This window comes from Lampris incognitus, chromosome 10, assembly GCF_029633865.1.
Source record: "Lampris incognitus isolate fLamInc1 chromosome 10, fLamInc1.hap2, whole genome shotgun sequence".
In the NCBI taxonomy this organism is placed as follows: Eukaryota; Metazoa; Chordata; class Actinopteri; order Lampriformes; family Lampridae; genus Lampris; species Lampris incognitus.
The window spans coordinates 44,571,779-44,589,516 of NC_079220.1; the positions used below are offsets into that span (position 1 = coordinate 44,571,779).

General features: G+C 42.9%; 1 protein-coding gene across 2 annotated transcripts in view; it reads right to left on the reverse strand.

Moving 5' to 3' along the window:
* Nucleotides 1–2,028: 2,028 nt before the first annotated feature.
* Nucleotides 2,029–17,738, reverse strand: part of nfatc2ip (nuclear factor of activated T cells 2 interacting protein) — a 63,577-nt gene continuing 47,867 nt past the window's right edge. Inside the window, exons 6-10 of one of the 2 annotated variants that reach the window (XM_056288324.1) lie at nt 14,247–14,330; nt 10,244–10,493; nt 2,949–3,093; nt 2,671–2,712; nt 2,029–2,579 (exon numbers count right to left, since the gene is read on the reverse strand). In XM_056288324.1, the coding sequence (XP_056144299.1) occupies nt 2,497–2,579; nt 2,671–2,712; nt 2,949–3,093; nt 10,244–10,493; nt 14,247–14,330 (604 nt within the window). In that variant the 3' untranslated portion in view covers nt 2,029–2,496. Of the gene's footprint in view, nt 2,580–2,670; nt 2,781–2,948; nt 3,094–10,243; nt 10,494–14,246; nt 14,331–17,738 lie in introns of both variants that reach the window. The other variant, XM_056288323.1, reaches the window with a different exon arrangement.

A 17,738-nucleotide genomic window follows, 5' to 3' on the forward strand; every position in this document is an offset into this window, starting at 1 on the left:
GTGCAAGCTAAGGTCAGTCATTGGTTCCCCCTTGCTAGTAAGACACTGCTCGGTGACCTCTGCAGCTTTGTTAAGCCAAATCCAGTAGTCAACGGGCCCCTCATTTGCATATGGTGACAGCATAAAAATCTGCTAACAGCAGGTCTGAATAAACAGTATCACCATTTTCCAAAGCAGCCTTCTGGAAAATAGACCATTTGGCGATGTATATATGACTTTGTATTATAATATTATCTGTATTATAATTATATTATTTGTATTTGTACAGACAATGTATTGTATACAAAATGTATACAATAAATGTATACATCTGACAATATGACAATGTAAAATATAAATATTTTCTTCTTGAAATGTCATATTTTACATTGCAGTTATGTGATTAAATTGGATGGAAAATTTACATGTAATTGATATACATAGGCTTTAATTTATGGGCTTAAATATTTTTTTGAGTGTTGCCTCTTGGACTCCAAACCATCCAACCTGAGCTGTCCCTCTAATATACTCATTCCTAATCCTGTCTTTCTTCGTCACTCCCAATGAAAATCTTAGCATCTTCAACTCTGCCACCTCCAGCTCCGCCTCCTGTCTTTTCATCAGTGCCACTGTCTCCAAACCATATAACATAGTTGGTCTCACAACCATCTTCTAAACCTCCCCTTTAACTCTTGCTGGTACCCTTCTATCGCAAATCCCTCCTGACACTCTTCTCAACCCACTCCACCCTGCCTGCACTCTCTTCTTTACCTCTCTTCTGCACTTCCCGTTACTTTGGACAGTTGATCCCAAGTATTTAAACTCATCCACCTTCATCACCTCTACTCCTTGCATCCTCACCATTCCACTGCCCTCCCTTTCATTCACACATATGTATTCTGTCTTGCTCCTACTGACTTTCATTCCTCTTCTCTCCAGTGCATACCTCCACCTCTCCAGGCTCTCCTCAACCTGCACCCTACTCTCGCTACAGATCACAATGTCATCCGCAAACATCATAGTCCCCGGAGACTCCTGCCTGATCTTGTCTGTCAACCTGTCCATCACCACTGCAAACAAGAAAGAGCTCAGAGCCGATCCTTGATGTAATCCCACCTCCACCTTGAACCCATCTGTCATTCCAACCACACACCTCAGCAGTCATACTGCCCTCATACATATCCTGCACCACTCCTACATACTTCTCTATTTATATTAATTGCATATTTACAATATATTTATATTAAATTGTATATTATAGCCTTGATATTTATATTACAGAGAAATGTAAATCCAACATTATGAAAAATATGTGATCAGTCAAGTCTCATTTTCTCAACAAATTCAGAAAGAGTTGTGTTTTTCCTCCTCCTGTGCAGATTTTCTGTCCATTTTCCACTTTCTTAAGAGTTCAGAAAAATGCAACATGGAACATTTATGCATCAGTGGCGTGAGCAGGTTTCTCTGTTGACTCAAACCAGAATATCAAACTACTATGTACGGAAATGACAGGGTCGGCATCCGGGTGGCGTGGCAGTCTTTTCCAACGCCTACCAACACGGGGCTCGCCGGTTAGAATCCCTGTTACCTCCGGCTTGGTCAGGCGTCCCTACAGACACAATTGTCCGTGTCTGCAGGTGTGAAGCCAGATGTGGGTATGTGTTCTGGTTGCTGCACTAGCGCCTCCTCTGGTTGGTCGGGGCGCCTGTTCGGGGGGGAGGGGGAACTGGGGAGAATAGCATGATCCTCCTATGTGCTACGTGCCCCCTGGTGAAACTCCTCGCTGTCAGGTGAAAAGAAGCAGCTGGCGACTCCACATGTATCGGAGGAGGCACGTGGTAGTCTGCAGCCCTCCCCAAATGGGCAGAGGGGGTGGAGCAGTGACTGGGCTGGCTCGGAAGAGTGGGGTGATTGGCCGGATGCAATTGGGGAGAAAAATAAATAAAAAAAGATTAATTTTGTTCATGCATCTTATTTACAATGATGTACATTTCCGCATCAGAAGTCTCAGTAACACTTGTAGATTGTTTTTGGTGGTAATAATAATAATGATAATAATAATAACTTTATTTATATTGTACTTTTTTAAAACAAGTGGTGTTTCACTGTTGTACACACCACTAATGCACACAACTGATAACTAATGAAACAATTTTCAACGAGAGTGCAAAGCTAATGAACACAACTGATAACAAATGAAACCATTTTGAACGAGAGCACAAAGCTAATGAATACAAATGATAATACATGAAACAATTTTGAACGAGAGCACAATGCTCAAGAGTCCTTCAGTCAACAAACTAGACAGAGCAGCACATATGGAGCAGCACTTTTGATCACTTGAACTTATCAACATTTGATAACTGGGTGGCACTTGGTGTTGGAGCTTTGAGAAAGTACAACTTTTAACCTCGTACTTTCTGTCATGTGAGAAAAGCTCACATCCAAACTTCAATGATATCACCATCCTCCATGTCAAGCTGGGATGGGGTCTGGTTGTGATTAATCTTGGACCCATCAAAGTGAAACTGCACCTTGTGCCTGGTGGTTCTGGACAAACCGGAAAGATACTGGGAGAGGATAGAGCCCAGAGGTGCCTCCTGACAGACATAAAATAAGCATTAGCTTCTGTTGCATGTAAAAACAAAACACAATTTTGGTGGAGGTTGGTATGAAGGACTGTCTACTTACTCTGTGTAGGGAGTATTCCTGTTTGGAGTCTTTTTCTTTGCCCTGCAGTTTCACAGTGATGAGGGTGCTGTCAGACCCCTGTGTATCATTTTCAGCTAAAATAACACAATCTAAACAGCAATGGCATAAAAACAAAACATTGATAAGGTTCTGAATATTTCATCTTGAAAAACAACAACACACCATAAATCAAGAATTAGGACTGTAATTCTGTTTTTGTGTATGAAAAATAACATTGAAAATCACTAGCAGAAAGTTGGGATTCACAAATGACCCACCTATAATGTCAGCAATGCTGAGGCCAAGTTCATTGGCTGTTAAATGAGTGGGAAGCTCCATTTCATTCCTCAGCAACAGAATACGAAAAGGCTGGACGTTGAGCTTTCTGGACAGTTCATTGACCGCCTCACTTAATGGTGCTGACTGAAAATGCAAATCATCTGTTACTAAGGCAGCCACTGGGGATACATAAGCCAGTGCATTTAGTGCCGTCCCAAACCCGGCTAAATAGGGAGGGTTACATCAGGAAGGACATCTGGTATAAAACCTTTACCAAATCAAATGTGTGGATCATAAATCAGCTTTCAATACCTGATTAGTTGAAGCCCAGGTGACCAATGACTGCCACCAGTACTGTTGGCCAGCAGGGTGCTGGTGGAAACTATGCTACTGTTGGGCGAAGGAGAAGGATAGGGGGAAGGCATGCCCAGAACTTTGAATGTTGGCACTATGACTGGTAAAGGGAGAGAGCTGGCCTATATTGTTGGAGAGAAGGAAGGTAGATAGATATATTATGTGTGCAAGAGACCAGGTAAAAGGGGAGTAAGGCCAGGAGCATCGGAGGTGGGTTCAAACTCTTCAACCGCGGTGTGGATAGGAGGAAAAATGGGGCAGGGGTAATACTGAAAGAAGAGTATGACAAGAGTGTGTTGGAGGTGAAGACAGTGTCAAACAGATTGATGAGTATGAAGCTGGAAATCAAAGGTGTGATGATGAATGTTATTAGCGCATATGCCCCGCAAGTTGGGTGTGAGATGGAAGAGAAAGAATAATTCTGGAGCGAGTTGGATGAAGTGGTGGAGAGTGTACCCAAGTGTACCCAGCCTGTTCCTTTGCCTTCATCACCTCTCGCTTCACCTTACGCTGCAACTCCTTGTACTCCTGTCTACTTTCTTTGACTATCCCATTTCTTCTTCACCAACCTCTTCCTCTGTATACTTTACTGTACTTCCTCATTCCATCACCAAGTCTCCTTGTCTTCCTTCCTCTGTCCCGATGTCACACCAAGTACCTTCCTAGCTGTCTCCTTCACTATTTCTGCAGTACTTGCCCAGACATCCGACTACTCTTCACTACCACCCAGTACCTGTCTTAACTCCTCCCTGAACTCCACACAACTGTCTTCCTTCTTCAACTTCCACTATTTGATCCTTGGTTCTGCCTTCACTCTCTTCCTCTTCTTGGTCTCCAAAGTCATCCTACAGACCACCATCCAATGCTGCCTTGCTTCATTCTCTCGTCACCACCTTGCAATTGAAGATCGGTTTATCGTTTATGCATATTAGATATCAGTCTACTATTTAGTTACTAGACTTAGCTGAATGTACTGTGATACACATCTTTCTGTCGCTCTCTCTCACAGACACACACTACACAAACATCCGCGTAAATTAAGCAGACACCTACACACATACTCTCTTTCCCTTTATGGTAATTTCTTCACATACAGAACAATTTCCATTTCGTCATCACATGCACACTGATGCACACATTACATACACTAATACATACACTTACACATACGCACAAGACCTGTGTATATCTGTCTCAAATACACTCACACTTACATACGTATGTATGTACTATGTATGTACGTACGTATGCGACACTACATACACAGTGTATGTATACATACTACATAGATGCTACATACATACATACACAAGCGCTGTACACACTTATGTTGTGTTGTGTTGCTGTAAAGCCCACTGAGGCAAATTTGTAATATTGAGCTTGAATTGACTTGAATTGACTTACTTACACACACACACACACACACACACACACACACACACACACACACACACACACACACACACACACACACGTAGGGATTGTCTCTTTTTGGGAGGGTGCACACTGTCCCTCATCAATGTGTGCGGGGACCCCCCCCCCCTAACTGACATATACAGTGCATCCGGAAAGTATTCACACCCTTTCACTATCCCCACATTTTGTTATGTTACAGCCTTATTCCAAAATGGATTAAATTATTTTTTTCTCATCAATCTACATACAATACCCCATAATGACAAAGCAAAAAAGGTTTAGTAGAAATTTTTGCAAATTTATCAAAAATAAAAAACTGAAATATTGCATGTACATAGTAAGTATTCACACCCTTTACTCAGTACTTGGTTGAGGCACCCTTGGCAGTGATTACAGCCTCAAGTCTTGGGTATGAAGCTACAAGCTTGGCACACCTATATTTGGGGTATTTCTCCCATTCTTCTCTGCAGAGCCTCTCGAGCTCTGTAAGGTTAGATGGGGAGCGTCGCTGCACAGCTATTTTCAGGTCTTTCCAGAGATGTTCAATGGGGTTCTAGTCTGGGCTCTGGCTGTGCCACTCAAGGACATTCACAGACTTGTCCCAAAGCCACTCCTTCGTTGTCTTGGCTTTGTGCTTATGGTCGTTGTCGTGTTGAAAGGTAAACCTTCGCCCCAGTCTCAGGTCCTGAGCGCTCTGGAGCAGGTTTTCATCAAGGATCTCTCTGTACTTTGCTCCATTCATCTTTCCCTCGATCCTGACTAGTCTCCCAGTTCCTGCCGCTGAAAAACATCCCCACAGCATGATGCTGCCACCACCGTGCTTCACTGTAGGGATGGTATTGGCAAGGTGATGAGAGGTGCCTGGTTTCCTCCAGACGTGACGTTTGGCATTCAGGCTAAAGAGTTCAATCTTGATTTCATCAGACCAGAGAATCCTGTTTCTCATGGTCTGACAGTCCTTTAGGTGCTTTCTGGCAAACTCCAAGCGGGCTGTCATGTGCCTTTTACTGAGCAGAGGCTTTCGTCTGGCCACTCTACCATAAAGGCCTGATTGGTGGGGTGCTGCAGAGATGGTTGTCCTTCTGGAAGGTTCTCCTATCTCCACAGAGGAACGCTGGAGCTGTCAGAGTGACCATTGGGGTCTTGTTCACCTCCCTGACCAAGGCCCTTCTCCCCCGATTGCTCAGTTTGGCTCGGCGGCAAGCTCTAGGAAGAGTCCTGGTGGATCCAAACTTCTTCCATTTACGAATGATGGAGACCACTGTGCTCTTCGGGACCTTCAAAGCTGTAGAAATCTTTTTGTACCCTTCCCCAGATCTGTGCCTCGATACAATCCTGTCTTGGAGGTCCACAGACAATTCCTTTGACTTCATGGCTTGGTTTCTGCTCTGACATGCACTGTCAACAGTGGGACCTTATATAGACAGGTGTGTGCCTTTCCAAATCATGTCTAATCCATTGAATTTACTAGAGGTGGACTCCAATCAAGATGTAGAAACATCTCAAGGATGATCAGTGGAAACAGGATGAACCTGAGCTCAATTTTGAGTGTCATAGCAAAGGGTGTGAATACCTATGTACATGCAATATTTCAGTTTTTTTATTTTTAATAAATTTGCAAAAATTTCTACAAAACCTTTTTCACTTTGTCATTATGGGGTATTGTGTGTATATTGATGAGAAAAAAAAATGAATTTAATCCATTTTGGAATAAGGCTGTAACATAACAAAATGTGGGGAAAGTGAAGGGGTGTGAATACTTTCCGGGTGCACTGTACATACATTTTAATGAAGGACTCTGTTTGTGATGGTCAAAAATTGAAACTTTGGTGTCCGCGGTGGCGTAGCGGTCTAAGCATCGGCTTTGTGTCGATGTAGTTGCCCACTGGGGACTAGGGTTCGCGCCCCGTTCTTGTCAGATCCTACTATGGCCGGATTCGGTGAAGCAGCAATAATTGGCAACGCTGTCTTCGGGAGGGGGGCGGAGTCGGCTTCTGTTCGTCACATGAATGCGTTTCTGTGTGTGTCGGAACAGCAGTGATTCGGCCTGGATTCGCCTTGTCACGAAAGTGGCGAGGCGTCTCCTTCGAGACTGCCGGCCGGAGAGATGCAGTTGGCGAACGCAGGCAGTGCGAGGGTGGGTGTGTGAACTAAAATAGGGATTGATTGGCCACTAAATTGGGAGAAAGAAGGGAAAACTCAGAAATAAATTTATAAAAAAAAATAAAAATAGAAACTTTGCATAGATTTCAAGAAGTACTCTGGCAAATGTCAAAAAAGGTGAAAGACTGTGAAACTGGATTGTTGGAAATGTATTTAAGGTTAGTCTTAGAAACTCTTCTTTGAATTTCATCTGATCTTCCCTGGTGCGCACTAGAAACTCTTAAGATTTTTTTTTAACAATTTGGTTTTGTATTACTTTAAGAAACTAACTTTTGTAATTGAATATTTCAAGTAAAGATTGACTAAAATGTATATTTTGTGTTTGCTTGTTCTTCAATTACCACAACTCTAAAAGAACCCATTTTTGAATATCTAGGGTTTTTTTTCATACAGTCTCCAAATGCTTTCAGATTTCACCTCCTGCATAAGACTACAGCACCCTTGGACTATAAGATATAGTCCACCTGTGTGCACTTTCCTCCACTCTTGTACATCACCCTGTGTTTCTTCCTCTTCTTGAAATATGTATTCACTACAGCTAGAGTCGGGTATCGAAAACGGTGCCCATATGGCACCGACCGAAATATCTCGGTCCTACTGAGTATCAAACTCTTTGGGAAAAAAACTGTGCCAAATTTCGATACTTTACTGTAGACGACGTGAACGCTATCGCAGCCAGCCAATCACTACCAGCGTTGTTGTACACAGGCGACTGACTGACAAATCAGCATGAAACTATTTGGTATGCGTGTGCGTCTCATGACTGCGTTGGAGTTGAAAACTGGCGGGCAAGATTCGATGAGCTACTATGCATTCCAAAGCATGGCTACACTTTGTAAAAATAGACAGCAAACCTGACACAGTAAAATGCAACCACTGCAAAGCGATCATCAAATGCAAGTCTGGGTGTTAAGTGTTGTTATTTGATGCCGCCCTTACTCATTGTATTATGTTACCAGCTGTATTATTGTTCTGTCTAAAGCTTTACGGTACATTCAGATGTGACGTCGCCACGTTCTCTGTGCAACAGTGTGTTGTAAGATTGTTGTAAGAGTCAGTACTCGGTAGTAGAGAGCCAAGATACCTGCTGTATTTGCCTAAATAAATATGCCTAACGTTAAAGGCTAAAGAGAAAACCGAGTCAAGCTTTGTTTATCCTCCATAAGCAAGAACAAGATTGTGCATCCCAGCTCAACTTGGAAAAAAACGGTGCCAAATTTCGGTACTTTATGGTAGACGACGTGAACGCTATCACAGCCAGCCAATCATTACCAGCATTGTACACAGAGGCGACTGACTGATGAATCAGCATGAAGCTATTTGGTATGCGTGTGCATGTTGTGACAGCGTTGGAGTTGAAAACTGGCCAGCAAGATTCAGTGAGCTACTATGCGTTCCAAAGCATGGCTACACTTTGTAAAAATAGACAGCAAACCTGACACAATAAAATGCAACCGCTTCAAAGCGATCATCAAATGCAAGTCTGGGAATACGTCGAATATGATGAAACATCTGATCACGCATGGGATAAATTTACGAGTGGACAACTGCTCTGTGTTTGAGAACGTTAATGTCTGTGCTGCTGCCAACGTTAACGTTAGCTCTGGGATGTCCGCTGCTGGGTCTTCTTCTGGTACCACTGCTAGCAATGATGAAACAGGTAAGGACAGTTATGATGATGTATATAAATAGGCTCACATACATTAAAGAGGTCAGTCTGCATGTTGAGCTCATTGTCATTGTTGACCTCACTTTCAATCTCAAAGTGCTAGAGTACAGAACCAAAATAACACAATGTGTCAATGAATTATGGTGCTCGCTATATAGAAAAGTAGTTTGCTGATAATCCTATAAGGTTTTCATAATATATAGTATCGGAAAAAGTATTGATTAGGTATCATATCAAATTGGAGGTACTGGTTTTGGTATCGGTATCGAACATTTTCGAACGATATCCGACCCTAACCACAGCCATTTCCATCATTTCGCAAAATCCACCACCATCTGTCCTTCCACATTCCTCTCCTTGACACCATACCTGCCCATCACCTCCTCATCACCTCTGTTCCCTTCACCAACATGCTCACTGAAGTCCGCCCCAATCACCACTCTCTCCTTGGGTACACTCTCCACTATTTCATCCAACTCACTCCAGAATTCGTCTTTCTCTTCCATCTCACACCCAACTTGCATGGCATATGCACTGACATTCGTCGTCACACCTTCGATTTCCAGTTTCATACTCATCACTCTGTCTGACACTCTCTTCCCCCGCAACACACTCTTGACATACTCTTCCTTCAGAATTACACCTACCTCATTTCTCCTCCCACTCACACCATGGTAGAAGAGTTTGAACCCAGCTCCGATGCTCCTGGCCTTAATCCTTCCCACCTGCTCTCTTGAACACACAGTATACCTACCTTTCTTTCCATCATATCAGCTAGCTGTCTCCCTTTACCAGTCATAGTGCCAACATTCAAAGTTCCAACTCTCACCTCCACACTCCTACCCTTCCTCCTCTCCCGCTGACTCTAGACATGCCTTCCCCTATCCTTCTCCTTCGCCCAACAGTAGCATAGTTTCCACCTGCTGCCCAACAGTACTAGTGGCGATTGTTGGTAACCCAGGCATCAACTGATCTGATAGGCAAATCTGATTTATGATCCGCATATTGTATTTAGCAAAGGTTTTACGTCAGATGCCCTTCCCAACGCAACCCTCCCCATTTATCTGGGCTTGGGACTGGCACTAAGAATGCACTGGCTTGTACAGCCTCAGTGGCTGGCTTAACAAACTAAAACAGTATTCGCTATAATTAAAAACTATGGCTGAATCAAACGAGTGATTAATGATCAAACTCAATTGGTCAGATTAATGACAATGTAAAAAGATCGCTTTCAAAAAATGAAGATCGTGGCTTTGGAAAAAATAATTTCCTGTAAATCTGCTCAAAATATATTTTCACTGTACCTGAGTATGGTCACACTCTCTAAATTGCTATAGTTTCATGCAGATCCTGTCCAGACCTGACTACTATGAATGCATAGTGAAGTGACTCACAATCAACACACACATGTGCCTAACAAGTTTGCTAAACTGGTAGCATATTCGAAGAAAATAAACAAGAATTAAACAAAATACACAGAAAAAAATAAGTTTATACTGCCTGTGTTGAAACCATGACCTCAGGTATAATTTGATCAAACCGTGTAGCCCTGCGGGATTAATTTCTTCATTCAACTAAAACCAAATTAAAATATTGTCATCGGTCCATGGTGACACTTAGCAACATTGTCCATATTTCCAACAAGTTAGCTGACTGACTAGAGATATGCCTCTCACTATGCTCTGTACCCACCGAGAACAGTGGGATCTTGTGGAGATCTGTTCGGCAGCGGAACTTGAGGGGGATCTCGCGGTCTGGCATAGAGTTTCTCTCGCTCTCTGTAGGTGGGCCCTTGGGGCTGGTGTTAGGACTGATAATGATGTCATCATCATGCTCATCCAACACAGGGAGACTCTGGTTTCGTCTGGAGTGCCTTACCCCACCACTCTCTGCTGACTGAGAGAGGAGGGCGCAAACAGCACCTAGCTTTTTGTTGATCTCACTGAGAGGCAGAGAGAGAGAGAGAGATTATTCAAGCATATTCCTTCCATGTATTTGAAGCTGCTGATATCTGCCTGGTCATGTTCTTCATCTGAGAGTATGTTTCCTCACTGCTGTCTTTTGGCTAAATGATTGCTAAAATATCTGTAGGAGAAATGTTATTTAATGATGAAACATTCATGTATTTGAAATTTCCAGGTACTGGGTTTTTAGAATGCTGTAGTGGGGCTAAGTAGTCTTCTATTACCCCCTTTCCACCAACATAAACCTAGTTCTAAACTCTGGGCTGGTGCTCGTCCTACCCCCTTTCCACCAACATGAACCTAGTTCTAAGCTCTGACTGGTGCTCGTGCCAGGTCGCTGTTGGTTCAACTTGTGAATCTTCTACAAATTGGTTGTTTTTCCAAGGGTTAGAAAGCCACATCATTACCTCACTGTATAAGTCTGTGTATGTCTCTGAAGATGAGGTGAGAAATCAACTGTGTAGATTTAGAATTTTTTTTTTTACAATTTTCATATGTTATTTCATCATTAAATTCACGTCTGATAATTTTTGAGGCTAGAAATCAGCTGTGCAGATTTCGAATACTGGCAGTTGTATGAAAATTGATGGTGAATCAAATATTTGCTCCAATATTTTCAGAGTTGAGAAGCTCCACAAACAGGAGTACAAGGAGATGCAGTGTAAAGCAAAGAGAGAGGTGGCAAAGGCAAAGGAAAAGGCATATAGTGAGTTGTATGAGGGGTTAGACACTAAGGAAGGAGAAAAGGACTTGTACCGATTAGCTAGACAGAGGGACCAAGCTGGGAAAGATGTGTAGCAGGTAAGGGCGATCAAGGATATAGATGGAAATGTGCTGACAAGTGAGGAGAGTGTGTTGAGAAGGTGGAAGGAGTACTTTGAGGGGTTGATGAATGAAGAAAATGAGAGAGAGAAGGTTGTGGGAATAGTGAATCAGGAAGTGCGGTGGATTAGCAAGGAGGAAGTGAGGGCAGCTACGAAGAGGGTGAAGAGTGGAAAGACAGTTGGTCCAGATGACATACCTGTGGAGGCATGGAGATGTTTAGGAGAGATGGCAGTAACGTTTTTAACTAGATTGCTTAACACAATTTTGGAAAGTGAGAGGATGCCTTAGGAGTGGAGAAGCAGTATACTGGTAACCGATTTCCAAGAATAATGGCGATGTACAGAACTGTAGCAAGTACAGAGGTATAAAGTTGATCAGCCACAGCATGAAGATATGGGAAAGAGTAATAGAAGCTAGGTTAAGAGAAGAGGTGATGATCAATGAGCAGCAGTATGGTTTCATGCCACGAAAGAGCACCACAGATGCAATGTTTGCTTTGAGAATGTTGACTGAGAAGTAGAGAAGGCCAGAAGGAGTTACATTGTGTCTTTGTGGATTTAGAGAAAGCATATGACAGAGCCAAGACAGGAGGTGTGGTAATGTATGAGGAAGTCGGGAGTTGCGGAGAAGTATGTAGGAGTGGTGCAGGATATGTATGAGGGAAGTGTGACAGTGGTGAGGTTTGCAGTTGGAAAGACAGATGGGTTCAAGGTGGAGGTGGGATTACATCAAGGATCGGCTCTGAGCCCTTTCTTGTTTGCAACGGTGATGGACAGGTTGATGGATGAGATCAGGCAGGAGTCTCCGTTGACTATGATGTTTGCGGATGACATTGTGATCTGTAGTGAGAGTAGGTTGCAGGTGGAGGAGAGCTTGGAGAGGTGGAGGTATGCACTGGAGAGAAGAGGAATGAAAGTCAGTAGGAGCAAGACGGAATACCTATGCGTGACTGAGAGGGAGGGCAGTGGAATGGTGAGGATGCAAGGAGTAGAGGTGACGAAGGCGTATGAGTTTAAATACTTGGGGTCAATCGTACAAAGTAATGGGGGGGGTGCAAGAAAGAGATGAAGAAGAGAGTGCAGGCAGAGTGGAGTGGGTGGAGAAGCGTATTAGGAGTGATTTGTGACAGAAGGGTACCAGCAAGAGTTAAAGGGAAGGATTACAAGATGGTTGTGAGACCAGCTACGTTATATGATTTGGAGACAGTGGCACTGATGAAAAGACAGGAGGCGGAGCTGGAGGTGGCAGAGTTGAAGATGCTAAGATTTTCATTGGGAGTGACGAAGGAGGACAGGATTAGGAACGATTATATTAGAGGGACTGCTCAGGTTGGACAGTTTGGAGACAAAGCAAGAGAGACAAGATTGAGATGGTTTGGACATGTGTGGAGGAGAGATGCTGGGTATATTGGGAGAAGGATGCTGAATATGGAGCTGCCAGGGAAGAGGAAAAAAGGAGGGCCAAAAAAGAGGCTTATGGATGTGGTGAGAGAGGACATGGTGTGACAGAGGAAGATGCAGAGGACGGGAAGAGATGGAAATGGACGATTCGCTGTGGCGACCCCTAACGGGAACAGCCGAAAGTAGTAGTAGCACTAGTAGAAGCTCCACAAACTAGCGACCAGCTGGCCAGTCACGTTAACAGACCCTGCTGTGAGCTGGCTGAAGTTCTCTCAAGAGAGTGGTCTCATAGACAAGAGGGGTTTATTTCCCTGTTGACGGCTGTTTGTTTAAATATAACACAAATGTCTATTATAAAATTAAAGGAACCTGTGATGATATGCCTTGTTCTCCTGTGGGGTGACTGGTCTGAAATTTACCAGGGTTTCCTTGATTAATCTGTCAAATAAAGTATGTGCTGATAAAACCATTTGATTCCTAACTACTTTGACTTAACGTGTCATTACCAAGTGTTGAGGGGTGCATTTGGTAGTACTGATTGTTGCTGCCGGGCAAAGCATTCTCCTATTGGTCTTGTTGGTCATGATAATCCTGTCCCCTGCCCCTGACGTAAGCAGTTCTTTCTTCTACCCAGCAAAAAGTTTGTGCTGCTCCGGAACCAATTTTCCTGACCAAGAGCCGGTTCCTTTGGCTGCCGAAATGATATGAACTGGTTTGAGATTAGGCACCAGCTCTGAACTAGCCCTCGAACTGCCTTGGTGGAAAAGGGGTAAATAATGACAGCCAATTTCATTGACTGGCTTCAGTTTTTGCACTTGTTTTACTAACTAATTCAAGGTACTAATTCAACATCCTCATCTACCAGTCAAAGTGGTTTTAGTTTTTAGAAAAATCCAACACAACCTTTCAATATCCTACCAGCCAAATAGACAAAACCGGTGTTCCTCAATCATGTGCCATAGAGGGTCAAGTGTATACAGATTTTCCTTCAAAGCCCAACACTAGACCAGCTGAATTCTCTCATTAACACACCTTCCCTTGGACAGGGAAGGACTAATAAGTAAAATGAGCTCGTTTGGTGCTGGGTTGGCAAGAAAATGGCTCTCCATGACACATGATTGAGTATTACAGGACAACAAGACACCGATCAGTCTATCAGAGTAGGAATTAACCACAAAAAAAAAATCAGCGATTAGGCTAGGCTGTGAAGTGTAAATGTGTTTTTGTCTTTCAAACTGCAGCTAGACTCCATTACTTAGTCTGACCTTGCTACCCTCAAATCATTTTCATCCAGCATTGTTTGAATTTTGTTCAACTACCATTTAGTTTACCATTACTTTATCATTGGCAGATAACATTTACAGTACCTTTTTGCACATGTGGGTTTGGGGCTTCCTGTTTATCAAAAGGGTCAACTGGTATCACCATCACAAGACATTGATATCAGTCCTGAGTATGACAAAGGATGGCAGTGAACTAAAAAAAGACCATGGGTCTGAAACTCACCGAATCTTTTGGCTCACATGCTTGGACACTTTAGCAGGAGGACTCCCTGGGGGTGGAGGTGGAGAGGGTGAGTGCACTTTTTCCCTAAAAAATAGGAGCAAAAGGAAGAAAAAAAAAACCCCGGAATGAATTAAGAGTAAATATAGTCATGAGAGTTTTCATCTCTCCTTGAAGTTAAAGTGAATGAACACCTGAACAAGAAAGGAAGCAGCATTCAAATGTGTGCCACGAAGAGCCGTGAGCAAAGGTTTTTATTCCAACTGCTAATTTCATCAGCTAATTTCATCATTATGTCCTCCCCTGTCCCATTGAAGACATACTAATCAGTGACATCAGCTGGTGTAGTGTTTGTTGGAATGAAAGCAAAAAAGATCACTGTACATATGGCTCTGTATTGCACACTGTCGACTACCACTGATGTAGAGTATCTGGTGTACCATTACCACAGATGACCTGGCTGCCACACTGTGGTCAAAGTAAAACATTTGCGGTTTTTGATATTTTGGTTCATTAACCTGCTGCTGGGGGTACCCAAATCTACCATTCACATATATGGTTAAATCACAGTTGAATAAGAACAGACAAGTCCTGTGAAATTAACATTGGGCAGTGCTATGAGATATACCAGTTACAGACAAGTCTGTTTCATGTCATAAGACAAATGAAAACTTCCTATTGTAAAATGGATGCCTAAGTGACATGAAGTCAATCACTCTCACCTCTGATTGACTTCAGAAAAAACAAAACATAGATTTTGTTGACATCTTTAAAGATAGCTGATCCAAGATAAAAACTTCAGTGATGCAATGATTATCATGACCGACACTGAGCTTATTTATTGTAACATAAATTTATTTATCTTATAACCTTTGATATTACAGTGTAATCAGTCACAGGTTGTTGCTCTTGGGGTTAAGCTGGTTATGTTGTATTCTTCTGGGGCTGGTTGCATCAGTTAGACGTACACCCTGTCATAAGATTAGGGGGATGTAAAATGCACCTTAAGCCCTAAGTAGAATTAATACCTCAAGTTTAAGTTCACTTTATCATCACATGCATATGAAAAGTACCATGTACCTTCAAATGCAATGAAATGCATGTGCCCCGGCTCTCTCAGCCCTTTAAACTAATATGTATAGTATATAGTGCATCCGGAAAGTATACACACCCTTTCACTATCCCCACATTTTGTTATGTTACAGCCTTATTCCAAAATGGATTAAATTCATTTTTTTTCTCATCAATCTACATACAATACCCCATAATGACAAAGCAAAAAAGGTTTTGTAGAAATTTTTGCAAATTTATTTTTTAAAAAAAAACTGAAATATTGCATGTACATAAGAATTCACACCCTTTACTCAGTACTTGGTTGAGGCACCCTTGGCAGTGATTACAGCCTCAAGTCTTCTTGGGTATGAAGCTACAAGCTTGGGACACCTATATTTGGGGTAATTCTCTCATTCTTCTCTGCAGATCCTCTCGAGCTCTGTAAGGTTAGATGCGGAGAATCGCTGCACAGCTATTTTCAGATCTTTCCAGAGATGTTCAATGGGGTTCAAGTCTGGGCTCTGGCTGGGCCACTCAAGGACATTCACAGACTTGTCCCGAAGCCACTCCTTTGTTGTCTTGGCTGTGTGCTTATGGTCGCTGTCGTGTTGAAAGGTAAACCTTCGCCCCAGTCTCAGGTCCTGAGCGCTCTGGAGCAGGTTTTCATCAAGGATCTCTCTGTACTTTGCGCCATTCATCTTTCCCTCGATCCTGACTAGTCTCCCAGTTCCTGCCGCTGAAAAACATCCCCACTGCATGATGCTGCCACCACCATGCTTCACTGTAGGGATGGTATTAGCAAGGTGATGAGAGGTGCCTGGTTTCCTCCAGACGTGACGTTTGGCACTGAGGCCAAAGAGTTCAATCTTGGTTTCATCAGACCAGAGAATCCTGTTTCTCATGTTCTGACAGTCCTTTAGGTGCTTTCTGGCAAACTCCAAGCGGGCTGTCATGCGCCTTTTACTGAGCAGAGGCTTTCGTCTGGCCACTCTACCATAAAGGCCTGATTGGTGGAGTGCTGCAGAGATGGTTGTCCTTCTGGAAGGTTCTCCCATCTCCACAGAGGAATGCTGGAGCTCTGTCAGAGTGACCATCGGGGTCTTGGTCACCTCCCTGACCAAGGCCCTTTTCCCCCAATTGCTCAGTTTGGCTGGGCGGCCAGCTCTAGGAAGAGTCCTGGTGGATCCAAACTTCTTCCATTTACGAATGATGGAGATCACTGTGCTCTCCGGGACCTTCAAAGCTATAGAAATTTTTTTGTACCCTTCCCCAGATCTGTGCCTCGATACAATCCTGTCTCGGAGGTCCACAGACAATTCCTTTGACTTCATGGCTTGGTTTCTGCTTTGACATGCACTGTCAACAGTGGGACCTTATATAGACAGGTGTGTGCCTTTCCAAATCATGTCCAATCCATTGAATTTACTAGAGGTGGACTCCAATCAAGATGTAGAAACATCTCAAGGATGATCAGTGGAAACAGGATGAACCTGAGCTCAATTTTGAGTGTCATAGCAAAGGGTGTGAATACATATGTACGTGCAATATTTCAGTTTTTTATTTTTAATAAATTTGCGAAAATTTCTACAAAACCTTTTTCACCTTGTCATTATGGGGTATTGTGTGTAGATTGATGAGAAAAAAAAGGAATTTAATCCATTTTGGAATAAGGCTGTAACATACCAAAATGTGGGGAAAGTGAAGGGGTGTGAATACTTTCCGGATGCACTGTACATATACACACACACACACACACACACACACACACACACACACACACACACACACACACACACACACACACACACACACACACACACACACACACACACACATACCGATGTCTGGTGCCTGTTAGATCACTCCGTCTGTCTGGCATTTTCCTTCAAGAGGACACGATGCCTTAGCACGGCATTTGAAGTTGGTGGTGTTTGGCTGCGTTGAAGGGGTCTGTGTTGTGGGATAAAATAACCTGCTGAAAATTTTGCATGCAGCTGTAGCTAAATTTGACTGTGTTCCTGTTGAATATTTTTCTCAATTGATGGCCTGAGGTAAAGCACTCAACCAGAAGTTTGAAAAATAGTTTTCCAATATTAGAGGCCACAGTGTCGCTGCAGGGAGGATTATACCAGGTAATGTTCTGCCTTCTGCTGCATTTTTCTCTTTTTTTCTGCTGGCTGTTGCTAATTGATGGTGGGTTGTACTTAAGCCTGAAATTATATCCATATTTTTGTAAGGCTTCTTGGTATGGGGGAGCTGCTTCATTAAAGATGGCTTCGCTGGATGATAAACATGATCACATTAGCATCTGATGAGTGTGTGACACATGAAACAAGCTTGTACTGCTACATATTAAAAGTTTTTTCTCCTACATCTATATTGATATTCCGCTCCTCATTTGTTGAGCACTTTTATCAACACCATTGACAGTAAAAAAAAAAA